Source organism: Aythya ferina (assembly GCF_964211825.1).
Source record: "Aythya ferina genome assembly, chromosome: 35".
Lineage (NCBI taxonomy): Eukaryota > Metazoa > Chordata > Aves > Anseriformes > Anatidae > Aythya > Aythya ferina.
Window position 1 is genome coordinate 220,019 of NC_140332.1, and position 26,037 is coordinate 246,055.

Consider the following 26,037-nt stretch of genomic DNA (forward strand, 5'->3'; position numbering starts at 1 on the left):
TGTTTGGAAAAAAATTGTGGTGTCGTGGGAGAGGTGGGTGTGGGAGCCACATTCACAGCACACGCAATCCCCTTGGGTGGGGAGAGAGGCGGCGGCGCCATGCCTGGGGGCAGCCCCTGGGAGGGACACCGACCCCTGTCAACCCTCCGCGGCCCTGCCCCGGGCTTCCCACCGAGCCCTGAGGCCGTTTCACGCCGGTTTTGACACCGGGGAGAGGCTCGGGGAGGGCTCGGAGCTGCCCCGGGGCAGCCCCGCGGCGGGTCACAAGATGGCGCCGGGCCGCCATCACCTCAGCCGACCTCCCTCCCCCCTCCTCCTTCCCCCCCCCCCCCGGCGCGGTGCATGCCGGGTAAGGAGCCCCGCCGGGAGCCCGCCATTTTCTGTCAGGGCTGGCGGGAAAGGCGGGAAGGGAGCGAGCGCAGCCCCAGCGCCGCCGCGGGACTCCCAACGGCTCCAGCGGCCGCCGCCAGCCACGCACGTAGGTAAAGGCGGCGGGGGAGCGGCGCCGGGGCCGGTTCCCGGTTCCCGGTGGCGGCGGCGAGGGGGGGGGCGGCGGCGGCCGGGGGGGGCGGCTCGGCGCCGAGGTCGCCTGAGGAGACGCTGCCCCCAAGTCCCGCCTTCCGTGTGTGGCCGCCCGCTGATTGGCGGCGGGCGGCGGGCGAGCTGATTGGCCGCCGGGCCCCGCGGCGAGCCGCGAGGGGATTGGCTGCGAGGCGCGTCCGTCAGAGCGGGGAGTGGGCGGTGCGGCCGCGCTGCGGGCGGTTTGCGAACCGATTGGCCTCGCGGCGGCGGCCAATCAGGAAAGGGCTGGGTGGGAGGCACGTGGCTCCGCGCGGCCAATCGGGGCGCGGCGCCGCGGCGCGGGGGCTTCTGGGGGTTGTAGTGCCGGGCTGACAGGGAGGCCGGGGTAGACATGGCGGCGGGGCGCTGGCGGCGGCGGGGCCGCTCCCGGGGCCGTTCCCCGGGGCCCACCGGCGCCTTCTCGTCCCCAGCAGCCCCTAGCGAGCTCCCGGCATGGCCCGCACCAAGCAGACGGCCCGCAAGTCCACGGGCGGCAAGGCGCCGCGCAAGCAGCTGGCCACCAAGGCGGCCCGGAAGAGCGCCCCGTCCACGGGGGGCGTCAAGAAGCCCCACCGCTATAGGTAACGCCCAAAAAACGCACAAAACACCACAAAAATACCACAAAAACACCACAAAATCCACCCCAAGGAGACCGCTGCCGCCTCCAGTGGGTGCGATCTGGTCTGGATCCGGTGTGACTGCGGTTTTCCGGTGTAAACAGAGCCTCTTGTGTGAATCCGGTGCGAATCCGGTGTGAATCCGGTGTGAATGCGGTTTTCCCGTGTAAACAGAACCTCTGGTGTGACTTCGGTGTGACTCTGGCGTGAATCTTGTGTGACTCCGATGCAAATCTGGTGTGAATCTGGTGTGGATCCAGTGTGACTCCGGTTTTCCCATATAAACAGAACCTCCGGTGTGAATTCAGTATGATTCTGGTGTGACTCCGGTGTGAATCCAGTGTGACTCCAGTCCAAATCGTGTGCAAATCAGGTGTCACTCTGGTGTGAATCTGGTATGCCTGGGATGTGAATCCGGTGTGAGTCTGGTGTAACTCCAGTGTGAATCCGATCTGAATATGGTGTGGCTCTGGTGTGAATCCAGTGTGACTCCAGTGCAAATCAGGTGTGACTCCAGTGTGAATCTGGTAATGCTGGGATATGAATCCGATGGGAGTCTAGTGTGAATTCGTCGTGAGTCTGGCGTGACTCCGGTGCGACTGGGGTGCGAATCCGGTGTGACTCCGGTGTGGCTCCGGTTTCCCCGTGCAGGCCGGGCACCGTGGCACTGCGGGAGATCCGGCGGTACCAGAAGTCGACGGAGCTGCTGATCCGCAAGCTGCCCTTCCAGCGCCTGGTGCGCGAGATCGCGCAGGACTTCAAGACCGACCTGCGCTTCCAGAGCGCCGCCATCGGCGCGCTGCAGGTGGGCGCTGTCGCGATAGGGGCGGGGCGATAGTGGGGCGATATTGGGGTGATACCGGGGTGAAAATATCAGGGCGGTGTGGGGGTGATATTGGAGTGATGTTGGGGCGATATTGGAGGGATGTCGGGGCGATATCGGGGCGATATCAGGGTGATATTGCGATATCGGGGTGATATCAGGGCGATATCGTGGTGATATCAGGGCGATATCGCGGCGATATCCTCCCCAACCCCCCGTCATCCACCCCCTTTTCCCCCCCCGACCCCCAAACCCCCTTCATCACCCCCTCCCGCTGCCCCCCACCCTAATTAACCCCCCCTTTTTTAATTATTTCCCCCCCCCCCTGCAGGAGGCCAGCGAGGCGTACCTGGTGGGGCTGTTCGAGGACACCAACCTCTGCGCCATCCACGCCAAGAGGGTCACCATCATGCCCAAGGACATCCAGCTGGCGCGGCGCATCCGCGGCGAGCGGGCTTAGCACCCCCCCGGGGGGGGGTCCTCAGGGTGGGGGGGGGTCCCAGGGGGCTTCTGGGGCTTTTTTGCCCCCCCCCAGGGCGAAAAAAAAAAATCCCCGCTCGGAGCTCTCCCGCAGGCAGAACCCGAGCCACACACACACACACAAACAAAAACTTGGTGGTTTTTTTGGGGTTGTTTTCCTTTTTTTTTGTACACTTTTTTTTTCCTTTCCGAGCTGCGAAAAAATAGGTAATTTTTTTTTTTTTTTTTTTTTTTTGGGTGGGGGGGGGGGGTGGGATATTTTTTGAAAGAACCCGGTTTTGTACACGAAAAAAAAAAAAATCACGGGGGGGGGGGGGGGTGGGCGTGGAGAGGGGAGCTCCGGGATTTCGTGCTCGTGCCCCGAGGGGGGGGCCACGATCCCCCCCCACATCCCCCCCCCACACCCCCAAACCTGCGTCCCCATCTCCCCCCCCCGCGGGGCTGACGGAATGAATTAAAAAAACCCTAAATATTAACCGAGCCTTTTTTCTTTCCTCGCCAAAACCCCAAAAAACGGGGAGTTTTGGGTCCCTTTTTGCCGATTTCTTTATTTTTTTGTCCCTTTCCCTTTTCAGGGGGGGGGTTTTGGGGCGGATTTACCCCCCCGGGGGGGGGCGCTGACGTGATTGCTGCTGACACCCCGGCGTTAATTTTAGCGGTGGCCCCGCGTTAGTCACCCTAAGCGGGATTACGGGGCCGGGTGGCACCTGGGGACGTTGCCCCCCCCCTAAAAAAAAACCCGGGGGGGGCACGTCTTTAACAGAAATTTTGGGGTTCGCTGCTTAAAAACTTCAAAAACCTTAAAAAAATCGTTAAAAATGCATGTTTTTTATCAATATTTGTGCCTAAATTGACTTAATTGGGGTTTTTCCTAAAAATAATTGATCCTGACCCCCCCCAGGCACAGCTGCCCCCCCCCCGCAGGCCCCCCCCAATTTTGGGGTGCTCCCCAAGGACCCCAAGAAGGTGACTTGGTTACAAGGTGCTGGCAAAGGGACCTGTGTGTCCTCCCCCCCCGAATTTTTGGGGTGTAATCGGGCGTTTTTGGGGTTCGGCCTCTGCAGGGGCAGGATTCAAGTTTTAAAGGTTCCAAAATAGCCCGGGGGGGGGACTGGGGGGGGGCGGTTTGGACACGGGGGGGGGTCTGGGGGGGCTTCACCCGCTGAGGTGGGGCCCCCAAAATTTGGGGTGAAAGCTGCGGGTTTTGGGACGCCGGCTTTTTGGTGACACCTCAGCCAATTTGGGGAGCCCCCCCCCCAAAAAAAAATTAATAAATTCGGGGCCCCCCCCACGCCATCCCAACCCCCCCCCGGGGTTCATCCAGCCCCGGGGCTGAGCACGGAGACCCCAAAACCCCCCCAATTTTTGGGGTGCCCAGGTGGGAAGGGGGGAGGGGGGGGGCACGGGCGGCCCCCGCCCCCATCTGCGCCGCCCGTGCCCCCCCCCCCCCCGGTGAAGGATTAGGGTTAATCAGCCCCAAATCCGCGCGTCTGAAAAACAAACTAATCAGCCCCCCCCCCCCGGCTGCTGCCCGCGTGGGCTGGGGGGGGGGCACAGTGGGGGCTGGGGGGGGCTGCGATGGGGTTTGGGGGGGTTATAGTGGGATTTGGGGGGGTTGTACTGGGATTTGGGGGGGTTATACTGGGATTTGGGGGGTTGTACTGGGATTTTGGGGGGTTATACTGGGATTTGGGGGGGTATAATGGGATTTGGGGGGGTTGTACTGGGGTTTGGGGGGGTTATACTGGGATTTGGGGGGTTGTATTGGAATTTGGGGGGGGTTCACTGGAATTTGGGAGGGTTTACTGGAGTTTGGGGGGGCTCCACTGGGGTTTGGGGGGGTCATACTGGGATTGGGGGGGTTGTACTGGGATTTTGGGGGGGTTATACTGGGGTTTGGGGGGGTATAATGGGATTTGGGGGGGTTGTACTGGGGTTTGGGGGAGTTATACTGGGATTTTGGGGGGGGGCACACCACTTTGGGGGGGTTCATTGGGATTTGGGGGGGTTGTACTGGGGTTTGGGGGGGTTATACTGGGATTTGGGGGGGTTCACTGGGACTTGGGGCTGAGCAAAGCCCCTGGGGGGGTCCCACAACGCCCCCCCCCCCCCGTGCTGCTCTCAGGACCCCCCCCAAACGCTGCCCCCCCCCGGGGGTCCCGGCTGTCCCCGCGTGTCCCCGGCTCAGACACCGCAGCTGTCCCTGGGATTAACCCCTCCGGGGGGGAGGGGGGGGCACATTTTGGGTCCCCCCCCCTCCCCATAACCCCCCCCCACAGCCCCCATGGGCCCCCCGGGGCCCCTTTCCCAAATCCCGCAGGATTGACCCCAAAACCGCCAGCCCCTTCGTTAGCCCTACCGAGCGGGCAGCGGGGCGTAATTAGCGTGGGGGGGGGCTCCTTATAACCCCCCCACCCGATAAAATCCTCCCCCCCCCCAGGATAATTAATTAACCAGCACTAATTAACTAATTTTGGGGTGAGCACACCCCAAAACCCCCACCCTATATGGGGGGGGGGGGGGGGCGTGCAGGGTGCCCCCCCCGCGTTAATTGCCGGCAGCGGGGGATTAGCTGGGGGGGGGGGGCAATGTCACCCCCCCGGGGATTAGTGGCGGGGTGGGGGGGGGTTGGGGGGGTGGGGGGGGGGCGGTGTCGGCCCTATTTAAGGCTCCCCCCGGCGCGGGGACGCCTTCCCCGCCGCCAGCAGGGCCCCCGCTGCAGGTGGGTGGGGGGCAATTTGGGGTGGGGGGGGCAATTTGGGGTGGGGGGGGACCTTGGGGTGGGGGCAATTTGGGGTTGGGGGGGCAATTTGGGGTTGGGGGGGCAATTTGGGGCAGGGGGGACCTGGGGTGGGGGCAATTTGGGGTGGGGGGGACCTTAGGGTGGGGAGGACTTTGGGGTTGGGGTGTCTTTGGGTGGGGGCTGCTTGGGGAGGGGGGCACATCGCGGTGGGGGGGGTACTTTGGGGAGGGGACAATTTGGGGAGGGGGCAGCGGTGCAAGGCAGGTGGCGCGGCCCTGCTGTCCCTAGGAGAAGGTCCCTGTCCCCCCCTCAAAGGGTCCCTGTCCCCCCCCCAAAAAAAAAAATCCCTGTCCCCCCCCCGAGGGTCCTTGTCCCCCTGCTGCAGCACCGTGCCGTGCAACCCTGCACCGTGCAATTTTGCACCGTGCAATTTTGGGCTGTGCAATCGTGCACCGTGCTGTGCTACCTTGCACCGTGCCGTGCTGCACCGTGCAACCCTGCACCGTGCAATTTTGCACCATGCCGTGCAATTTTGGGCTGTGCAATCCTGCCCCGTGCTGTGCTACCTTGCATTGTGCCGTGCTGCACCGTGCAATCCTGCCCTGTGCTGTGCAATCTCGTGCCGTGCTACCTTGCACCGTGCCCTGCAATGCTGCACCGTGCAATCCTGCACCCTGCCATGCAATCCTGCACCATGCCCTGCAATCCTGCCCTGTGCCGTGCTACTTTGCTCCATGCCATATTGCACCATGCAATTCTGCACTGTGCTGTGCAACCTCGTGCCATGCGACCTTGCACCGTGCCATTTTGCACCCTGCCATGCAACCTTGTGCCATGCAATCCTGCCCTGTGCCGCGCTACCTTGCACCATGCAGCACTACCTTTCCCCATGCCATGCTGCACCATGCAATCCTGCCCCGTGCCATGCAACCTCGTGCCATGCTACCTTGCACCGTGCCATTTTGCACCATGCAATTCTGACCCTGTGCCGTGCAATCCTGCCCCGTGCTGTGCTACCTTGCACCATGCAATTCTGCACCCTGCCATGCAATGTTGTGCCCTGCAATCCTGCCCCGTGCCGTGCTACCTTGCACCATGCCATGTTGCACCGTGCAATTCTGCACTGTGCTGTGCAACCTTGTGCCATGCTACCTTGCTCCATGCCGTGCTGCACCGTGCAATCCTGCCCCGTGCCCTGCAATCTCGTGCTGTGCTACCTTGCCTCGTGCCCTGCAACCCTGCCCCGTGCCACGCGTGACCCCGTGTCCCCCCCCCCCCCCAGCAGCTGGCCCCAGCTCGCCTCGGCAGCACCCGGGCTCGGCGCGAGGGAGCCCCCCCGGAGCACCCGGAGCACCCGGAGCACCCGGAGCACCCGGAGCATGATGTCCTACATCAAGCAGCCCCACTATGCCGTCAACGGGCTCACCCTGGCCGGGCCGGGCATGGACCTGCTGCACTCCGCCGTGGGCTACCCCGGTGAGCAGGGGCTTCCTCAGGGGGGGTTGCACAAAGGGTTTTGCATGGGGGGTTGCACAAAAGGGTTGCACGAAGGGTTTTGCACAGAGGGGTTGCATAGGGGTATTGCACGGGGGGTTGCACGCGGGGTTTTGCACAGGGGGGTTGCATGAAGGGGTTGCACAAAGGGTTTTGCACAGAGGAGTTGCACGGGGGGGTTGCACGCAGGGTTTTGCACTGGGGGGCATTGCACAGGGGGTTGCACACAGGGATTTGCACTGAGAGGTTGCATGGGGGGGGTTGCATGCAGGGATTTGCACAGGGGGGTTGCACAGGGGGGGTTTGTGCAAGGAGGCTGCACACAGGGTGTTGCACAGAGGGTTTGCACGGGCACGTTGGACAGAGGGTTTGCACGGGAGGTTGCACAGCTTTACACGAGGAGCTTTGCACAAGGCAGTTGCACAGGGTGAGGGGGTGCATGCAGTTTTGCATGGCGTGCTTGCACGGAGGGGCTTGCACAGAGGGGTCCCCTCCCTGGCCCTGTGTTTTCCCTTGGGTGAGAAGGGTCTGGGGGTGTGCAGCAGCTTGGGGGGGACGTGGGGGGCTCACCAGGGTGTCCCTGACCCCCCCCCCCCCATTTGCAGCCACGCCGCGGAAGCAGCGCCGGGAGCGCACCACCTTCACGCGGGCGCAGCTGGACATCCTGGAGGCGCTCTTCGCCAAGACGCGCTACCCCGACATCTTCATGCGCGAGGAGGTGGCCCTCAAGATCAACCTCCCCGAGTCCCGCGTGCAGGTGAGCCCGGGGAGGGGGTCCACACGCCCCTGGGTGTGCAAAAAAAGGGGTCCTGCACGCTCGTTTGTGTGCATGAGGAAGGGTTCTGCTTGCGCACACGTGTGCACAAGGAGGGGTCCTGCATGGACCTGTGTGTGTGCAAAGAGGGGTCCTGCTTGCACCCACGTGTGCACAAAGAGGGGTTCTGCTTGCACCCACGTGTGCACAAGGAGGGAGGGGTGACGCACACACTCACGTGTGCGCAAAGAGGGATTGTGCACGCACCCACGTGTGCACACAGAAGGGTCCCGCACGCTCCTGGGGGTGCACAGAGACCCTGCATGCACCCGAGTATGCAAAAAGAGGGGTCCTGCATGCTCCTGGGTGTGCACAAAGAGGGGTCCTTCATGCACCCAAGTGTGCACAAGGACACAGGGGTGCTGCACGCTCCTGGGTGTGCACAAGGAGGGATCCTGCTTGCACCCACGTGTGCACAGAGGGATCCTGCAAGGGCGCGCACACCATACCATGCACACGGCCGAGGGGGGGGGCATGCAAGGGAACAACCCCGTGCCCCCCACCCTCACCTCGTCCCCCCCCCCACACCCCCAAACCCCCCCCCCCAGGTGTGGTTCAAGAACCGCCGCGCCAAGTGCCGGCAGCAGCAGCAGCAGAGCAGCGGCCAGGCCAAGGCTCGGCCCGCCAAGAAGAAGAGCTCGCCGCCCCGCGAGGCGCCCCCCGACGCCGGGGGGGCCGGACCCTACAGCCCCCCACCCACCGGCCCCTCCGGCACCCCCAGCTCCGCCGCCGGCGCCACCGTCTCCATCTGGAGCCCGGCTTCCATCTCGCCCGTGCCGGACCCCTTGGCCACCGCGGCCGCGCCGGGGTTGCCGCGCTCGGCGCCGTTCCCCGCTTCCTACGGCCAAGCGGGGGGCTACGGGCAAAGCTACCCCGGCTCCGCTGCTTATTTCGGGGGCCTGGACTGCAGCTCCTACCTCTCGCCCATGCACCCGCAGCTGGGGGCACCCGGCGCGGCGCTGAGCCCCTTGGGGGCCCCCTCCGTGGGCGCCCACCTCGCCCCCTCGCCCGCCGGTTTGGCCGGCCAAGGTTACGGCGCCGCCGGGCTGGGTTTTGGCACCGTGGATTGCCTGGACTACAAGGACCAGGCGGGCTCCTGGAAGCTCAACTTCAACGCCGCCGACTGCCTGGACTACAAGGAGCAGAGCTCCTGGAAGTTCCAGGTCTTGTGAGGAGGAGGGGGGGCGCCCGGCCCCGCCGCGGGGGTGCCAAGGGGGGCCCCAGGGTGCCCCCGGGCACGGGTGCGGCACGGGGAGAGCCCTGGGGACGGAGCAGCGCCGTGGCACGGGGTGGCCCCTGGTTTTTGGGTGGCCCCTGGCTTTTGGGTGTCCTCTGTTTTTTGGGTGTCCCCCAGCCTTTGGGTGTCTTCTGTTTTTTGGGTGTCCCCTGGTTTTTGGGTGCCCCCCAGCCTTTGGGTGCCCCCGTGGCCAAGGGTGTCCCCATGGCACGGAGAGACCCCATGGCACGGAGAAATCCTGCACGAAAAATCCCGTTATGGACCATCCCCATGGCCGAGAGCATCCCCCAAACTTTGGGTGTCCCCCAAACTTTGGGTGTCCCCCGAGCTTTGGGTGTCCCCCAGGTTTTGGGTGTCCCCCGGGTTTTGGGTGTCCCCATGGCACCGAGCACCCCGAAGGCCAAGAGGGACCCCGTGGCACGGAGCAGCCCCATGGCACGGAGAATTCCTACACGGAGTAGCCCTTTAGGGACCCTCCCCATGGCAAGGAGCAGCCTTGCAACAAGGAGTATCCTTGCAACAAGGAGCAGCCCTGCAACAAGGAGCAGCCTTGCAACTCGGAGCATCCTTGCAACACAGAGCATCCTTACAACTCGGAGCATCCTCGGAGCATGGGGTGTCCTCATAGTCTGGGCTGTCCCTGCAGCATGGAGCAAATCTTGCAACAAGGAGCATCGCTGCTACTTGGAGTATCTTGGCAGCTCAGAGCCCGCTTGGAACTCAAAGCCTCCTTGCAACTCGGAGCATCCTAGGAGTATCAAAAAACCTTGCAACATGGAGTATCCTTACAACAAGGAGCATCCTTGCAACATGGAGTATCCCCGCAGCATGCAAGCATCCTTGCAACTCAGAGCATCCTTGTAGCAAGGAGTATCCCTGAAACTCAGAGCACCTTTGCAACTCGGAGAATCCTTGTAGCACAGAGCATCCTTGCAACACAGAGCATCCTTACAACATGGAGTATTCTTGCAACAAGGAGCATCCTTGCAGCAAGGAGCACCCCTGAAACTCAGAGCACTTTTGCAACTCGGAGAATCCTCGTAGCACAGAGCATCCTTACAACACGGAGCATCCTTACTACTTGGAGCATCCTCATAGCACGGAACATCCTTGCAACTCGGAGCACCCTTGCAACACGGAGCATCCTTACAACAAGGAGCATCCTTACAACAAGGAGCATCCTTACGACACGGAGCATCCTCGTAGCACGGGATGTCCTTGCAACAAGGAGCCCCCTTACAACCCAGAATACCCTTACAACCCGGAGTACCCTTACAACCTGGAGTACCCTTACAACTCAGAGCCCCCCCGCCGTGCCCCAGCTGCCCAGCACGGCACTGAGCCCCCCCTCGCCTCCCCTGGATGCCCCCATCCCCCGCTGCGCCCCCCACCCTTTGGGCGGCCGCCCCCCACCCTCATTTCTCCCCATGTCCCCCCCCCCCCCGTAGCTGCACCCGTGTCCCCCCCCCCCCCCCAGCCGCCGGGGGGGCTGCGCAGAGCTGAGGAGGAAAGGAAAGGCTTCAAGAAACGAAATCGTAATTAAAAAAAAGTGGAAAAATGGAAAAAAAAAAGAAAAAAGGAGGGGGCGCTCCCCCCCCCCCGCCTCTCGCTCATTAACGAGGGGGGGGCTCATTAATGAGGGGGGGCTGCAGGTGCTTGCTCCTTGTTCCCCATCCCTTTAGCAACTGGGGGGGGGGTGCTCCTTTTGGGGGCAAATTAGGGGGATTTGGGGCCTGGGGGTGCCCCGGCGCTAATTAGGGAGCGGTAATTAACGGCCACGTGCAGGCCTGGTATGGAAAAAAAAATAAGGGGGGGGGGGGACGGAAAAAAAACTGCTTTGCCCTTTAACCCCTAAATCCGCCCCGAAATGGCTCCGCAAATCCGCCGGGCGCTGAGCCCGGGCTGTGGGAGGCCGGGGGGGGGCCGGGGGGGTGCCCTTGGGTTGGGGGGGGGGTCCTTGAGCCCTGGGGGGGGTCCTTGTGCCTTGGGGGGGGTCTTTGCATTTGGGGGGGCTTTTTGCACCCTGGGGGGGGGCTCCTTGCACCCTGGGGGGGCTCCTTGCACCCTGGGGGTCTTTGCATTTGGGGGGGGGGTTTGCATTTTTGGGGGCTTTTTGCACCCTGGGGGGCTTTGCACTTTGAGGGCCTTTGCATTTTGGGGTCCTATTTTATTATTATTATTTTTTTTGGGGGGGGGGCTGTGCACTTTGGGGTCCGTGTATTTAAATGGGGGGGGGGGGCTCCCCAACACTCATGGGGGCCATGCATAGACTGGGGGGGGGGCGCTCAGTGCTTCAGGCCCCCCCTGACGCAATGAGGGGTGCGGGCTGGGGGTCCCAGGGGGGGTGTGAATGTGGGGGGGGGGGGACACAATTCCTGGCCCCCCCCCCCCCCCAAAGGTTAACCCAGGACCTCTCCGGGCGCCAGCCGGGCAGATGGAGCCTAATCCGGGTTTAGCCGCGGGGGGGGGGCAGAGAAGAGGGTTAAGCCCGGTTTAACGGCCCTAATGAGGGGGATAAGGAAAGGGGAGGGGGGCTGCGGGGGGGGTGCACGACCCTGCCCCCCCCCACCCCCCCCCCAGGGGATGGGGACACGGGGACACGGGGACGGGCACGTCCAGGCCGGCACCGACGCCACGCGGCGTGGGGACGCGGCTGGGGGGGGCGCACGGATGAGTGTGCAAGGCGTGGGGGGAGTGTGCAAGGGGGTTGCACGCTGGTGCAGGGCGCCTTGCACGCGTGCACGGGGGGGGGCACAGCTCCTTGCACGCGTGTCCGGGGGTGTGCTGCTCGTTGCACGCGCGTGCGAGGTTGCACGGTGCATTGCACGCGTGCACGGGGTGCACAGGCTGTTGCACGCGCGTGCAAGGTCACACGACTCCTTGCACACGTGCACAGGGGTGCAGAGCCCATTGCACACATGCACAAGCATGCACAGCCCCTTGCACGCACATGCAACGTTGCACAGCCCCTTGCACATGTTCAAAGGCGTGCACAGCCCTTTGCACACACATTCTAGGTCACACAGCCCCTTGCACACGTGCACAGGGGTGCAGGGCCCATTGCACACATGCACGGGGGTGCACAGCTGATTGCACTCACGTGCAAGCTTGCACATCCCCTTGTACGCATGCACAGGTGTGCACAGCCCCTTGCACACACATTCGAGGTTGCACAGCCCCTTGCACACGTGCACAAGCGTGCACAGCCCCTTGCACACACCTACAAGGTTGCACATCCCCTTGCACACACATGCAAGGTTGCACAGCCCTTTGCACACTTGCACAGGTGTGCACAGCCCCTTGCACACACATTCACGGTTGCACAGCCCCTTGCACACACGCGTGCACCACCCCTGCACCCCAGCCCCCATCCTGCCCCCCCCCACTCAAGGGAAACCGAAACTGTCCCCGCGTCCCTGTCCCCCCCCCGTGGAGCCCATAAAAGCAGGGAACGGAGCCCAGTGCCTCCCAGTGCCTCCCAGTGCCTCCCAGTGCCTCCCAGTATGCTGTCCCCCTGGCTCGCCATGCCCTGGCTGCTGCTGGTGGCCCAGACGCAGGCGGGTGAGTTGGGGGTCCGGGGTTTTTGGGGGTCCCTATTTGCACCGTGGGACCCCAACGGGGGTCGGGGGACCCCAGTCTGGCCCAGTTAGGGCTCTGGGGGCCCCAGTTAGGGCTCTGGGGGCCCCTTTAGGGGGGTAGGACCCCAAGGAGGGCGTTGAGACCCCCCAGGAGCTTGTAGGGACCCCAATGAGGGTCTTGGGGACCCCAGGGGGGGGATGTTGGGACCCCAAGAAGGGTTGGGGAGGGTCCCATTGAGGGTCTTGGGGACCCCTGGGGAGTGTTGGGGACCCCAAGGAGGGCACTGAGACCCCCAGGAGCTTGTGGGGACCCCAATTAGGGTCTTGGGGACCCCGGGGGGGGTGTTGGGACCCCAAGAAGGGTTGGGGGGGGTCCCACTGAGGGTCTTGGGGACCCCAGGGGGGTGTTGAGACCCCCCCCAGGAGCTTGTAGGGACCCCAATTAGGGTCTTGGGGACCCCAAGGGGGCGTTGAGACCCCCCAGGAGCTTGTAGGGACCCCATTGAGGGTCTTGGGGACCCCAGGGGGGGGTGACCCTGGCCGCCCCCTCTCCCCCAGGACACAACCGGGAGCTGCTGCGGGCGCAGGCGCTGCGGGCGCTGCGGGGGCCGGGGGGGGCCGGGGGGGGGACCCCCGTGGGGGGGTCCCTGCAGCAGCCCCTCGACCACTTCGACCCCCTGGAGGGCCGTGTCCTCACCCAGGTAGGGATATGGGGCCGGGGGGGGGGGGGTCGGGGGGGGCACGTGGCTCGTGTGCCCCCCCCCAGACCCCCCCCCCCCCGATGTCCCGCAGAGGTTTTGGGTCAATGAGGAGTTTTGGGATCGCCCGGCTGGCCCCGTGTTCCTCGTGGTCGGGGGGGAGAGCGCCCTGAGCCCCCTGGTGCTGCGGGGGGGTAAGGGGTGGGATTGGGATTGAGATTGGGATTGGGGTTGGGATTGGGATTGGGATTGGGGTTGGGGATGGGATTGGGATTGGGGTGGGGATGGGATTGGGGTTGGGATTGGGATTGGGATTGGGGTGGGGATGGGATGGGGATGGGATTGGGATTGGGATTGGAATTGGGGATGGGATTTGGGATGGGATGGAATTGGGGATGGGATTGGATGGGGATTGGGATGGGATTGGGATTGGATGGGGATGGGATTTGGGATGGAGATGGGGATGAGGATGGGGATGGGATGGGATTTGGGATGGGAATTGGGATTAGGGTGGGGATGGGATTTGGGATTGGGATGGCATGGGATTTGTGATTGGGATTTGGGATTGGGATGGGGATGGGATGGGGATGGGATTGGATTGGATTGGGATGGGATTGGGGTGGGATTGGATTTGGGGGTTATGGAGGTGGGATGGGGAGGGATTTGGGGTCAGATTAGGGTGGGATTGGGGTGGGGATGGGGATGAGGATGTCCCCGTCCCCGTCCCCGTCCCCGTCCCCGTCCCGCGGGTGCCAGGCCATGTGGTGGAGCTGGCCCGGCAGCACGGGGCCCTGCTGCTGGCCCTGGAGCACCGCTTCTACGGGGACAGCCGGGGGCCAGCGGGGCCGGGGGGGGCCGAGCTGCGCTTCCTCTCCAGCCAGCAGGCGTGAGCGGGGGGCTGGGGCTGGGGCCGTGTCCCCTGGGTGTCCCCTGGGTGTCCCCTCACTGTGCCCTGGGTGTCCCCTGAGTGTCCCCTGGGTGTCATCTTGGTGACCCCTTCAAGTCCCCTTCAAGTACCCTGGGTGTCCCCTGGGTGACCCTTGGGTGCCCCCTGGGTGTCATCTTGGTGTCCCCTGGGTGACCCCTGGGTGTCCCATTCATGACCCCTGGGTGACCCCTGGGTGTCCCTTGGGTGTCCCCTGGGTGTCCCCTGGGTGACCCCTGGGTGTCCCTTGGGTGTCCCCTGGATGACCCCTGGGTGTCCCTTGGGTGTCGCCTGGGTGTCCCCTCACTGTGCCCTCGGTGTCCCCTGAGTGTCCCCTGGGTGTCCCCTGGGTGTCTCCTTAATGTCCCCTGGGTGTCATCTTGGTGTCCCCTGGGTATCCCCTCACTGTGACCTGGGTGTCCCCTGGGTGACCCCCTCAAGTCCCATGGGTGACCCCTGGGTGTCCCCTGGGTGTCCCCTTCATGTCTCCTGGGTGTCATCTTGGTGTCCCTTGGGTGTCATCTGGGTGTCCCCTGGGTGTCCCCTCACTGTGCCCTGGGTGTCCCCTTCATGTCCCCTGGGTGTCCCCTGGGTGACCCTTGGGTGCCCCCTGGGTGCCCCCTCTCCATCCCCTTGCTGTCCCCTCATTGTCCCCTCACTGTCCCCTTTCTGCCCCCTCTCTGTCCCCTCTCTGCCCCCCCTGTGTCCCCTCTGTCCCCCCCCCAGCCTGGCTGACCTGGCCTCCTTTCACCTCCACGTCACCCGCGCCTGGGGGCTGAGCCCCAACCACACCTGGGTGGCTTTTGGGGGGTCCTACGCGGGCGCCCTCGCCGCCTGGGCGCGCCTCAAGGTGGGTGCCCCCCACCCCGCCGGGGGGGTCGGGTCACCCCGTGTGTCCCCCCCCCCCCAACGCTTTCCCCTGCCTCAGTTTCCCCACCTGGTGTCGGCGGCCGTGGCGTCGTCTGCGCCCGTCCGGGCTCAGGTTGACTTCGCGGGATACAATCGTGTGAGACCCCAGTCCTGACCCCAAAGACACCAAATCTGACCCCAAAGACTCCAAATCCTGACCCCAAGCCCCCAAATCTGACCCCAAAGACACCAATCTGACCTCAAAAACACAAATCTGACCCCAAAGACCCCAAATCCTGACCCCAAACCCTAAAATCTGACCCCAAAGACACCAAATCTGAACCCAAACCCCAAAATCTGACCCCAAAGACCCCAAATCCTGACCCCAAACCCTAAAATCTGACCCCAAAGACACCAATCTGACCTCAAAAACACAAATCTGACCCCAAAGACCCCAAATCCTGACCCTAAATCCCAAATCCTGACCCCAAAGACCCCAATCCTGAACCCAAGCCCTGAAATCTCAGCCCCAAACCCCAAATCCTGACCCCAAGCCCCCAAATCTGACCCCAAAGACCCCAAATCCTGCCCCAAACTTCAACCCTACAATGTGTTCTGACCCCCAAACCCCCAATCCTGACCCCAAACCCCCCAATCCTGACCCCATTAACCCTTTGTTGCCCACCTGCAGGTGGTCTCTGTCGCCCTCTCCAGCCCTGATGTGGGGGGGTCCCCAGAGGTGGGTCCTGGAGGGGCTGGGGACAGGGACTGCGGACAGGGTTAGGGGACAAGGACTGGGGACAGGGTTGAGGAACAAGGGTTAGGGGTCAAGGGCTGGTGACAGGGCTTGGGGACAGGGTTTGGGGACAGGGTTTGGGGACAAGATTAGGGGACAGGGTTTGGGGACAAGGCTTTGGGACAGGATTTGGGGTCAAGATTAGGGGTCAGGACTTGGGGACAGGGCTTTGGGACAAGGGTTGGGGACAAAATTAGGGGTCAGGACTTGTGGACAGAGCTTGGGGACAGGATTTGGGGGCAAGATTAGGGGACAGAGCTTGGGGACAGGATTTGGGGACAAAATTAGGGGTCAGGACTTGGGGACAGCACCGTCCCCAGGCAGGACACCCCCCCCCCTTCCCCGTGCCCCCGCAGTGCCTGGCGGCGGTGAGCGCTGCCTTCGGGGCTCTGGACGCGCGGCTGCGGGGCCGGCGGCTGGCGGAGGTGACGGGGGCCATGTCCTGCTGCCACCCCCCCCGGGACCCCGGGGACCGCGCGCTGCTGGCCGAGAACGTGGCCGACGTGGTGGCGGGGACGGTGCAGTACAACGGGCTCCTGCCCGCCGCCTCGGTGGCCTCCCTGTGCCGTGCCATGACCGACGGCCGCCGCGGCTCGCCCTACCGCAGGCTGGGGGCCGTCGTCAAGGTGGGGAGGGCAGGACCCCCCCCCCATATCCCCTATATCCCACCGGGCCCCGTGGCGCCTTCCTAGTGCGCTCGGCTGCACCCCTCGTGGGCTGCTTCACCCCACTGTGCCCCCTTGCACCCCCTTGTACCCCCTTGCACCCAGTTGCACCCTGTCCCATTGCACCCCATTGCACCCCACTGCACCCCCTTAAGCCCCCTGACACCCCCTTACACCCCACTGTGCCCCCCTGCATCCCCTTGCACCCCATTATACCCCCTTACACCCCACTGTACCCCATTGCATCCCCTTGCACCCAGTTGCACCCCATCCCATTGCATCCCATTGCACCCCCTTGGGCCCCACTGCACCCCTTGTACCCAATCAAGCCCCACCCCATTGCACCCCATTACACCCCATTGTACCCCCTTACACCCCTCTGCACCCCATTGCACCCCACTGCACCCTATGCACCCCATTGCACCCTGCTGCACCCCCTTATACCCCCTTGCACCCCCTTGCACCCCACTGCACCCCATTGCACCCTGCTGCACCCTGTGCACCCTGTGCACCCCCTTACACCCCCCTGCACCCCATTGCACCCCGCTGCCCGGCTCAGCACGGTGCCATCGGGGTGCCCTAACCCCCCCCCCAGGCCTTTTTGCGCCGGGGGGGGCAGCCGTGCACCCCCAGTTCCCGCCGGGCGCTGCTGCGGGAGCTGCGGGGCCCGGGGAGCGCGGGCGGCAGCCGGCCCTGGCTCTTCCAAACCTGCACCGAGTTTGGCTTCTGTGAGCACGGGGAGGGCTGGGGAGGGGGGTTGGGGGCTCCTGGACCCCCCCCAGTGACCCCTGGCCCCCCCAGACCCCAGCTGCGAGGATGCTGCTTGTCCCTTCTCCCGCTTCCAGACGCTGCGGGCACAGCTCAGCCTCTGTGCTGCTGCCTTTGGCATCTCCCCGGCGCGGGTGCGAGAGGCTGCTGCTGCCACCAACGGCTTCTACGGGGCCGCACGCATCCAGGCCCCGCGGCTCCTCTTCGTCAATGGTGTGGCACGGCGTGGCACGGCATGGCATGGCATGGCACGGAGCAGCACGGCATTGCATGGCATTGCATGGCATTGCACGGTGCAACAGGGCATGGCACAGTGCAGCGCAGCATTGCATGGTGCAGCGCGGCATTGCACAGTGCAGCAAGGCATGGCACAGTGCAGCACGGCATTGCATGGAGCAGCACAACATTGCATGGCATTGCACGGTGCAGCACGGCATGGCATGGCATTGCATTGTGCAGCACGGCATGGCATGGTGCAGCACAGCATGGCATGGCATGGCACGGCACAGTGCAGCATGGCATTGCACAGTGCAGTACAACATTGCACAGTGCAGAACAAAATTGCATGGCATTGCACTGTGCAACATGGCATTGCACGGCCCGGTGTAGCATGACAATGCATGGCATGGCACAGTGCAGCATGGCATGGCACGGTGCAGCACAACACTGCATGGCATTGCATGGTGCAGCACAATGTTGCATGGCATTGCAAAGTGCAGCATGGCACGGCACGGTGCAGCATGGCATGGCACGGTGCAGCATGGCATTGCACAGCACAACTCAGCGCAGCCTGGTGCATCGTGGCACAGCACGGCATCGCACAGCACGGTGTAGCACAGCACTGCACGGTGCAGCACAGTGCATGGCCTTGCACCTTGCATGGTGGCACGGTGGCCTTACACACGCATAGCGCATGGTGCACGGCAGCACAGTGACCTTGCACGGTGCATGGCAGCAGTGTGCACGGTGGCCTTGCACGTTGCACGATGACCTTGCACGTTGCACAATGGCCTTGCACGGTGCACGGTGGCCCTGTCCGGGTGCCCCCCCTCATTGACCCCCCCCTGCAGGCGCCCTGGACCCCTGGCACGTGCTGAGCGCTGGGGGGGGCCGCCGGGGGGTGCTGATTGCGGGGGCCTCGCACTGTGCGGACATGGCCCCCCCCCGGCCCGGGGACCCCCCAGCACTGATGGCCGCCCGCCAGGTGAGCAGGGACGGGGGGGGGAGACATGGGAGGGGGCACAGGACACATGGGGGGGGACTAGTACTGATGGCCCCCCCCCCGTGTTCCCATCGCAGCGCATCGCAGCTCACCTGGCGGCCTGGTTGACCCCCCCGGACCCCCGCAGTGGGCTGGGGGGGGCCCAGGGGGGGAACGGGACCCAGGGGTCCCGTCTCCCCCCTCCTCCCTAGACCCCCCATGTTGTGTGTCCCCCCCCACTGTGTGCCCACCCCCTTGCTGTGCGCTCCCCCACCCCCCCACATTCCCCAGGACCCCTCCCCAGCCCCCTCCAGCCCCCCCCACATCCCCCAGGCCCCCCCCAGACCCCTCCAGCCCCCCCCACACCCCCCAGGACCCCCCCCAAAAACCTCCTCCAACCCCCCCCAGGACCCCCACATGGAGGGGGGGGACCCCCTGCACCCCCCAAGGGAGCCCTGGGTGTCCCCCCCCCCTCCCCATAACCCCTTCCCTCCCCAACCCCCCCCAATTGCCCCCTGACCCCCCCAATCTCCCCCCCCCCCCCAACTCCCTCCCCCTCCCCTGGGGGAGATCCCTCAAGGGGGCGTGGCCTAGCGAGGAGGGGGCGTGGCCCCACACAGGGGGCGTGGCTTCGCGCAAGAGTCGCTCCGCTTGGTGGGCGTGTCTAACGGGGGTGTGGGCGAGGCCATGAGGGTGCGTGGGCGTGGCCAGGCGGCGCATGCGCAGTGCGCGGGGCCCCCGCCGCGGACAAGATGGCGGCGCTGAGGGCGGTAGGTGCTGCCCGGGGCGGGGGGGGGGGGCGGTTAATTAGTGCTTAATTAATTAATTAATTCGTGCTTAATTAAAACGGGACGCGCCTCCCCCGCGTGGCTGGGGGCTGCCTCTTCTTCAAACGGGCGGGGGAGGGCGGAAAAAAAAGGGGGCGGGGGGCTACAGGGGCCTAATGGGGTAAAATGGGGGGTTTAGGGGCTGGGGGGGTGGCAAGGGGGGGGAAATTGGGTTAAAATAGGGGATTTGGGGGCTGGGGGGGTGGCAAGGGGGGGGAAACGGGGTAAAATGGGGGGTTTGGGGGTGGAGGGGGGACAAGGGTGGGGAGAAATGGGGTAAAATGAGGGAAAATGGGGGGTTTTGGGGGCTGGGGGGGTGGCAAGGGGGGGAATTGGGGGTAAAATGGGGGGTTTGGGGGCTGGGGGGACAAGGGGAGGGGGAAAATGGGGGGTTTGGGGGCTGGGGGGGTGGCAAGGGGGGGTAAAATGGGGTTTTGGGGGCTGGGGGGGTGATAAGGGGAGGGAATTGGGGATAAAATGGGGGGTTTGGGGGCTGGGGGGGACAGGAGTTGGGGGAAATGGGGTAAAATGGGGGGTTTGGGGGCTGGGGGGTGGCAAGGGGAGGGAATGGGGGTAAAATGGGGGGTTTGGGGACTGGGGGGGACAGGAGGGGGGGAAATGGGGTAAAATGGGGAGATTTGGGGGCTGGGGGGGGCTCAGCGGGGGTCCAGGGCTTTGTGGCCGGGGCTGCTGACGCCGCCGCTCTCTCCCGCAGGTTTTGGGGGGCCGGGGGGGGGGCCAGGTGCCGGTGCCCCCCCCCTCCTCGTTGTGCCGGGGCGCCTCCGCCTGGGGGGCGCTGCAGAGCCTGGGGCAGTGGTGCTGGGGGGGGGAGGTGACGGCCGCCTGGGCCCAGCGGCTGCGGCGCCTGCGGCTGAGGAGGAAAAACGAGTGAGTGGGGGCCGGGGGGGGGCAAGAAGGGGGTGGGGGGGGGCAATGGGGGGGTGAGGAGGGGGCTGGGGGGGGAGTTGGGGAGGGAGGGAGGGGTGGAAATGGGGCTCCTAGATTGGGAAGGTGGGGGTAAAGGGAGTCCCTCTGTGCTTTTTTTTGGGGGGGGGGGAAAGGGTTGAGTTGTGGTCCCCCCCCCATTTTATGGGGTGAGGGTAGGGGGATGGAATCTGCCCCTGTGATTTGGGGGGGGCAATAAAAGGGTTGATTTGTGCCCCCCCATTTTACGGGGTGCAGAGGGGACAAGCTGGGGGTCCCCACCTCACCCCCCATAAAATGGGGGGGACGCAAACAAAGAGGCCTAATTCCCCCCCCCCACAATGACCTGTGACCAGAGGGGCTGTGTGGGGGTGCCCCCCCTTTATGCTACCCCCCAAAAAACCCCCCCGGTGCCCCCCCCCAGGTACTACGGGCTGACCCGGGAGCGCTACGGGGACAACCTGGCGGCCGCCGCCTTCACCTTATCGTGCGGCGGGGGGGTCAGGTGAGCCTTGCTTCGTTCCCACCCCCCTTTTTTTATCATTGTGCCCCCCCCTCGCACCCTGACGGTGCCCCCCCCGCAAAGATTTAAGGACCGGGACCTTTGGGTCCGCGGCCGCTGGCGCCCCGAGCTGCTTCAGCTCCGCGACGTCCCCGTGGTGGCCGTGGACCTCAGCGGCTCCCAGCTCACCTACGACGGCTTGGACAACCTCGGTGAGCCCCCCCCGTCTAATTTACAACCCCCCCAGCACCTCGGGGACCCCCCCTGGATGTTTTTTGTCCCCCCCCCCCCCCGCAGTGCAATTGAGGGAGCTGCAGCACCTGGACCTCAGTGGGTGCCCCCACGTGGACGACTGGGTGCTGGGGCGGCTGCACGTCTTCCAGGGCTCGTTGTTGGAGCTGGCGGTGGCACGCTGTCCCCGTGTCACCGAGAGGGGCCTGGCCACGCTGCACCACCTCCAGTGAGTCCCCTAAACCCCCCCAAAAAAGATTTGCCCCCCCCCCTTGATGCGTGGCACCCACTTTTTGTGTCTTTTTCCCCCCCCCAGGAATCTGCGGCGTTTGGACGTGAGCGGCGTGGCCGTGCCCAGCCCGGGGCTGGTTCGCATCCTGCTGGAGGAGATGCTGCCCCGCTGCCAGGTGCTGGGGATGGAGATGGATGGGGGGGCCCCCCCCGAGCGAGGGGAGCCCCCCCTGAGTGCGTGGACCCCCCCCCAGTGACGCTGGGGGCCCTCGGGGGTATTAAAAGCACCGCGGGCGCTGCCCCGGCCGAGGGTTTGGGGTTTGTGCCGTGGGCTGCGCTGCTCCTGTCCCTCCAGGTAGGGTTGGGGGGTGAATTAGCCCCCCCCAGGGGTTGACTTCTGCCCCCCCAGGGGTTGATTTCAACCCCCGGGGTGTTTAATTGCCCTCCAAGAGGAGTTAATTGCCCCCAGTTCTTCTCCAGGAGGGTGAAATCCCCCTCAGAAGGGGGTTAAATCGCCCCCACAGGGGGTTAAGCCACCCACAGAGGGGGTTAAATCCCCCCCCCAAGATTATTGCCCCCCCCAGCAGGTTAAATCTCCTAAAAAGGGAGTAAAATCCCCCCCAAAGGGGGTTAAGCCACCCCAAAAAGGGGTTAAATCCCTCTCAAGGGGGGTTATTGCCCCCCCTAATGGGTGTTAAATACCCCCTAAAGGGGTTAACTCCCCCCCCAAAGGGGGTTAAATCCCCCCCTGGGGATTATTTCCACCCCCCCAAGGAGATTATTGCCCCCCAAGGGGGTTTTTGCCCCCCAGGGAGGTCAAGCCTCCCCAAAAAGGGGTGAAATCCACCCCAAAATGGTGTTAAGCCACTCACAAAGGCGGTTAAATCCCCCAAAAGGGTTTACGTCCCCCCCCAATGAAGGTTAAATCCCCCCCAGAGGAGGTTATTGCCCCCCCAGCGAGTTTTTTGGCCCCTCTAAGGGGGTTATTGCCCCTTCGAAAGGGGTTATTTTCCCCTCCAAGGGGTTTATTCCCCCCCAGGGAGGTTTTTACCACCTCCAAAGGGTTTTTTTAACCCCCCCTGGGCGGTTATACCCCCCCCAAACCCTTCCTCCACCACGCGCCGAGCAGCCAGGCCGGGCGCGCGGCCCCGTTTATTCCCCCACCGAGCCCCCTCCAGCGCCCCGTTCTCAACCTGGGGGTGCCGTGGGGGGGTCCTAAAGCCGTGTGCCCGCGGGGGGGTCACTTCTCAAAGTGCTCCAGGGGGTAGTGCTCCCCGTAGTGCTGCAGGTGCCGCTCCAGGGCCGCCCTCTGCTTACGCAGGTGGGGGGGCATCTCGCGGTACACGTCGGAGAAGAGGTGCTGCTGCGGGCTGGGCTTGGGCTTCCGTTCCGCCTGCTCAAACGCCTCCATCACCTGCACGAGGGGCTTAAACTCAACCCGGGGGGGGGCTCTCCGTGTCCCCCCCCGGCCTCCCGGCTCGCTCACCTTTCTCCGGGAGCTTTTTCTCCAGGCTTTTTCCTGCTCGTCGTCCCACCAGCCGCGGTTCAGCATGTGGTGGCGCAGGCGGGAGATGGGGTGGTCCTGCTTGTCCCAGTAATTCACCTCGTCCACCGAGCGGTAGGCAGAGCTGTCGTCGCTGGTGCTGTGGTGCCCGATGCTTTGTGGAGAGAAAAAATTATTAAAAAAAAAAAAAAAAAAAGGTCTTTTTTGGGGGTGATTTCGGTGTTTTTACTCGCTGCGGCTCACCGGTAGGTCATGGCCTCGATGAGGAAGGGCTGGTTCTCCGCCACGGCGCGCCGCCGCGCCTCCTTGGTGGCGTTGTAGACGGCGAAAACGTCGTTGCCATCCACCCGGATCGACAGCAGCCCGTAACCAGGACCCCGAGCGGCTGCGGGGACGGGCACGGGGTGGGCACAGCGCCCCCAAATCCCCCCCCCCCCCCCGAGTCTCATCTTCATCCCTCGGTCTTACCGATGCCGTCGCCGCGGTACTGCTCGGAGGTCGGGGTGGAGATGGCGTAGCCGTTGTTGCGGCAGAAGAAGACGATGGGGCACTCGAGGGTGGCGGCGAAATTGAAGCCGGCGTGGGCGTCCCCCTCGCTGGCCGCCCCCTCCCCAAAATAGCAGATGACCGCCCGGTTGGCGTCGGCGCGCTTGATGGCGTAGGCGGCCCCCACGGCTGCAGGGGAAGGGGGAGGGGGAAAGAAGAAAATAAGGGGGTTAAAGGGGTCCGAGGAGGGAATTAGGGGGGCGTGGGGGGGTCTGGGGGGGTCACCTTGTGGAATTTGGGTGGCCAGGGGGGAGGAGATGGTGACGAAGTGGCGCTCGCGGCAGCCGTAGTGCACGGGCATCTGGCGGCCCTTCCCGGGGTCGCTGGTGTTGCCGTAGCACTGCGCCATGAAGAGGTCCAAGGGGTAGCCCCGGTACATCAGCACGCCTTTTTGGGGGGGCACGGTGTGATTTAGGGGGGGGTTAACCCCACAAAGGACCCCCCCCTTCGCCTGTTTTGGGGCTCACCGGCCTCCCGGTACTGCCCGAAAACCAGGTCGGTGTCGTCCAGCGCCGCCGCGCTGCCCACGTGCGTCCCCTCCTCGCCGTAGTTGGTCATGTAGAAGGAGATGCGGCCCTGGGGGGGGGCAAAAAGTGGTGTGGGGGGGTCCTTTTGGGGTCTCCCCCCTCCCCAGCACCCCTTTTTGCCCCCCTTACCTGCCGCTGGGACTCGTAGAGGATGCGGTCCATGGTGTTGAGCAGCGTCATGGTCTTGTAGAGCTTCAGCACCAGCTCCTTGGGCAGCTGGGGGGGGGCCGGGGGGGTGTTTTTGGGGTGTCGCAAGGATGAGGTGGCATTTTGGGGGCGCTGGGTGCGTGGGCACGTGTGTTTGGGGTCACATCCTGCTTATTTGGGGTGCTGTGTGCCCAGATGTGTTTTTGGGGTCACATCCTGCATTTTTGGGGTGCTGTGTGCCCAGACGTTGTGTATTTGGGGTCACATCCTGCATTTTTGGGGTGTCCTATACCCAAACGTTGCATATTTGGGGTGCTGTGTGCCTGGGCGTGGCGTTTTTGGGGTGTCCTATACACAAACATGGCATTTTTGGGGTGCTGTGTGCCTGAACTTTGCATTTTTGGGGTCATGCACACAAACATTGCACGTTTGGGGTGTCCTATATGTAAACGTTGCAGGTTTGGGGTGCCCCCATATATTTGGGGGTACTCCATGTGTTTAGGGTGCCCCCAAATATTTGGGGTACCCCATGTGTTTAGGGCCCCCCAGCACCATCCCCATGTGTTTGGGGTGCCCCAAATATTTAGGGTGCCCCCACACATTTAGGGTGCCCCTATATATATTTGGGACACCCCACGTTTTTGGGGTGCCCCCACACATTTATGGTTCCCCACACATTTAGGGTGCCCCTACATATTTGGGGTACCCCACGTGTTTAGGGTGTCCCCACGTGTTTGGGGTTCCCCTGCTGTTTAGGGTACCCCACAATTTAGGGTGCCTCTATATATTTGGGATACCCCATGTGTTTGGGGTGCCCCCAAATATTTAGGGTTCCCCAAACATTTAGGGTTCCCCAAATATTTAGGGTTTCCCAAAAATTTAGGCTTCCCCAAACATTCCGGATTCCCCACCCCACTCAGCGCCCCCTCCAACCCCATCACCCGTTGGGGGCTGCCCCCATTACGGATCCGGGAGAACCTTTTTTGGGGTCGGGGGCTCACCTGGGGGTCCTCGTGGGGGTTTAGGATGTGGCCCTGGCGATCCATCACGCGGTAGACGGGGATGCCCGAGATGACGTTGGGCTGGATGAACTCCAGGCGCTCGGCGAATTCGGCCGAGGCCCCGGGGAACTGCGGCTTCTCCTCCGGGGTCGGGAACTCCTGCTGCGCCCGCGGACCCCGCTGCGGGGTGCCGGGACCCCCGTGTCACCCCTTTGTCATAAAACCGTGTCCCAAACCCCCCCCGAAGGGCCCCGGTGCCTCCCGCCCCGTCACACCCCCCTGCGTGGCCAATGGTCGGGGAGGGCGTGGGGTTATGGGGTCGGGGAGAAAGATATAGGGTTGTGGGGATGGATATGGGGACGGATACGGGGCTGTGGGGACGGATATAGGGCCATGGGGGTGGATATAGGGCCATGAGGGTGGATATGGGGCCGTGGGGATGAATACAGGGCTGCAGGTTGGGATGTGGGGATGGATATAGGGCCATGGGGACAGATTTAGGGCCGTGGGGATGGATATAGGGCCATGGGGTGGGATGTGGGGATGAATATAGGGCCCTGGGGACAGATATGGGGATGCAGGGACGGATTTAGGGCTGTGAGGTGGGATTTGGGGACAGATATAGGGCCGTGGGGACACAGGGATGGGACGCTGGAGTTTGGGGACACAGGGACGCGGGGTTGGGATGTAGGGACACGGGACAGGGGGGCAACATATGGGGACGGGGGGACACCGGGACACCATATGGGGACACGGGGACAACGTATGGGGTCAGGGGAACAACATATGGGGACAGGGGGACAACATATAGGGTCAGGGGGACATGGGGACAATGTATGGGGTATGGGGGACCTGGGGACAACGTCTGGGGCCGGGGGGACACCGGGACAGGATTTGGGGCCACCTCCCGCCCCCCCCCCCCCCCCACTCACGGCGGTGCCGAGGCCGCGCCCGGGGCCCGCGCCCGGAGCCGCCCGCAGGAGCCGCGCCCGCAGCGCCCGCAGCGCCGCCGCCATCTTGGGGGTGGGCGGGGCCTGGCCGAGGGGGCGTGGTCAGGCGCCGAGGGGGCGTGGCCAACGCGAGGTAGACTGTGCTGTGGAAGGGGCGTGGCCACGCGCGGAGGGGCGTGGCTACACACGTGGAGGCGGGGCCACGACCACCGGCTATAGGAGGGGGCGTGGTCACCTGACGAGGGGGCGTGGTCACCCATCAGGGGGCGTGGTCACCCGTCAAGGGGCGAGGCCACCACCCCGGGCTATGATAGCCTGCTGAGGGGGCGTGGTCACTCGCTGAGGGGGCGTGGTCATGGACGCAGGGGGCGTGGCCACCGACCAGGGTTGTACCCGTT

At 64.3% G+C, this 26,037-nt stretch overlaps 5 protein-coding genes across 8 annotated transcripts; 4 read left to right on the forward strand and 1 right to left on the reverse strand.

The window, feature by feature from the left end:
* The first annotated feature begins 332 nt into the window (after positions 1-332).
* LOC311425885 (histone H3.3A) lies at positions 333-2,957 on the forward strand. 4 transcript variants are annotated; one of them, XM_084501934.1, is made up of 4 exons: positions 333-482; positions 996-1,142; positions 1,830-1,983; positions 2,333-2,957. In XM_084501934.1, exons 2-4 carry the CDS (start codon positions 1,015-1,017, stop codon positions 2,459-2,461), a joined length of 411 nt encoding a protein of 136 aa, XP_084358060.1. In that variant the 5' UTR covers positions 333-482; positions 996-1,014; the 3' UTR covers positions 2,462-2,957. The 4 variants fall into 4 exon arrangements, with proteins under 4 accessions (XP_084358060.1, XP_084358058.1, XP_084358059.1 ...); XM_084501932.1 differs by having other exon boundaries at positions 335-482; positions 993-1,142; XM_084501933.1 differs by having other exon boundaries at positions 335-478; positions 993-1,142.
* Positions 2,958-6,393: 3,436 nt separating this feature from the next.
* CRX (cone-rod homeobox) lies at positions 6,394-10,116 on the forward strand. The gene is made up of 3 exons (XM_084501931.1): positions 6,394-6,700; positions 7,324-7,475; positions 8,081-10,116. Exons 1-3 carry the CDS (start codon positions 6,604-6,606, stop codon positions 8,702-8,704), a joined length of 873 nt encoding a protein of 290 aa, XP_084358057.1. The 5' UTR covers positions 6,394-6,603; the 3' UTR covers positions 8,705-10,116.
* Positions 10,117-12,293: 2,177 nt separating this feature from the next.
* On the forward strand, positions 12,294-18,461 carry PRSS16 (serine protease 16; the record flags this gene model as incomplete). The annotated part of the gene is made up of 12 exons (XM_084502016.1): positions 12,294-12,330; positions 12,906-13,048; positions 13,140-13,239; positions 13,802-13,931; positions 14,697-14,820; positions 14,899-14,976; positions 15,511-15,558; positions 15,972-16,241; positions 16,876-17,008; positions 17,082-17,261; positions 18,119-18,252; positions 18,348-18,461. 12 exons carry the CDS (start codon positions 12,294-12,296, stop codon positions 18,459-18,461), a joined length of 1,491 nt encoding a protein of 496 aa, XP_084358142.1.
* Positions 18,462-18,984: 523 nt separating this feature from the next.
* Positions 18,985-21,263, forward strand: DMAC2 (distal membrane arm assembly component 2). Its single transcript, XM_084501938.1, has 6 exons — positions 18,985-19,019; positions 19,792-19,964; positions 20,425-20,505; positions 20,587-20,714; positions 20,800-20,962; positions 21,050-21,263. Exons 1-6 carry the CDS (start codon positions 19,002-19,004, stop codon positions 21,219-21,221), a joined length of 735 nt encoding a protein of 244 aa, XP_084358064.1. The 5' UTR covers positions 18,985-19,001; the 3' UTR covers positions 21,222-21,263.
* An 829-nt stretch (positions 21,264-22,092) lies between these two features.
* Positions 22,093-25,777, reverse strand: BCKDHA (branched chain keto acid dehydrogenase E1 subunit alpha). The gene is made up of 9 exons (XM_084501937.1): positions 25,622-25,777; positions 24,690-24,869; positions 23,671-23,757; positions 23,482-23,590; positions 23,240-23,401; positions 22,937-23,143; positions 22,712-22,853; positions 22,451-22,622; positions 22,093-22,378 (listed from the first exon to the last, which is right to left on the reverse strand). Exons 1-9 carry the CDS (start codon positions 25,703-25,705, stop codon positions 22,205-22,207), a joined length of 1,317 nt encoding a protein of 438 aa, XP_084358063.1. The 5' UTR covers positions 25,706-25,777; the 3' UTR covers positions 22,093-22,204.
* Between the last annotated feature and the right edge of the window lie 260 nt (positions 25,778-26,037).

Excerpts from the sequence above, each read along its gene's own strand:
- BCKDHA (XM_084501937.1), bottom strand. The coding sequence starts at position 25,705 with ATGGCGGCGGCGCTGCGGGCGCTGCGGGCGCGGCTCCTGCGGGCGGCT. Across the intron at positions 23,591-23,670 it reads TCTACGAGTCCCAGCGGCAG|GGCCGCATCTCCTTCTACAT; the intron begins GTAAGGGGGGCA and ends GCCCCCCCCCAG. Across the intron at positions 22,854-22,936 it reads GTACCGCGGCGACGGCATCG|CCGCTCGGGGTCCTGGTTAC; the intron begins GTAAGACCGAGG and ends CCGTCCCCGCAG.
- LOC311425885 (XM_084501934.1), top strand. The coding sequence starts at position 1,015 with ATGGCCCGCACCAAGCAGACGGCCCGCAAGTCCACGGGCGGCAAGGCG. Across the intron at positions 1,143-1,829 it reads AAGAAGCCCCACCGCTATAG|GCCGGGCACCGTGGCACTGC; the intron begins GTAACGCCCAAA and ends TTCCCCGTGCAG. Across the intron at positions 1,984-2,332 it reads CCGCCATCGGCGCGCTGCAG|GAGGCCAGCGAGGCGTACCT; the intron begins GTGGGCGCTGTC and ends CCCCCCCTGCAG.
- DMAC2 (XM_084501938.1), top strand. Across the intron at positions 19,965-20,424 it reads CGGCTGAGGAGGAAAAACGA|GTACTACGGGCTGACCCGGG; the intron begins GTGAGTGGGGGC and ends GCCCCCCCCCAG. Across the intron at positions 20,506-20,586 it reads TCGTGCGGCGGGGGGGTCAG|ATTTAAGGACCGGGACCTTT; the intron begins GTGAGCCTTGCT and ends CCCCCCGCAAAG.
- CRX (XM_084501931.1), top strand. The coding sequence starts at position 6,604 with ATGATGTCCTACATCAAGCAGCCCCACTATGCCGTCAACGGGCTCACC. Across the intron at positions 6,701-7,323 it reads CTCCGCCGTGGGCTACCCCG|CCACGCCGCGGAAGCAGCGC; the intron begins GTGAGCAGGGGC and ends CCCCATTTGCAG. Across the intron at positions 7,476-8,080 it reads TCCCCGAGTCCCGCGTGCAG|GTGTGGTTCAAGAACCGCCG; the intron begins GTGAGCCCGGGG and ends CCCCCCCCCCAG.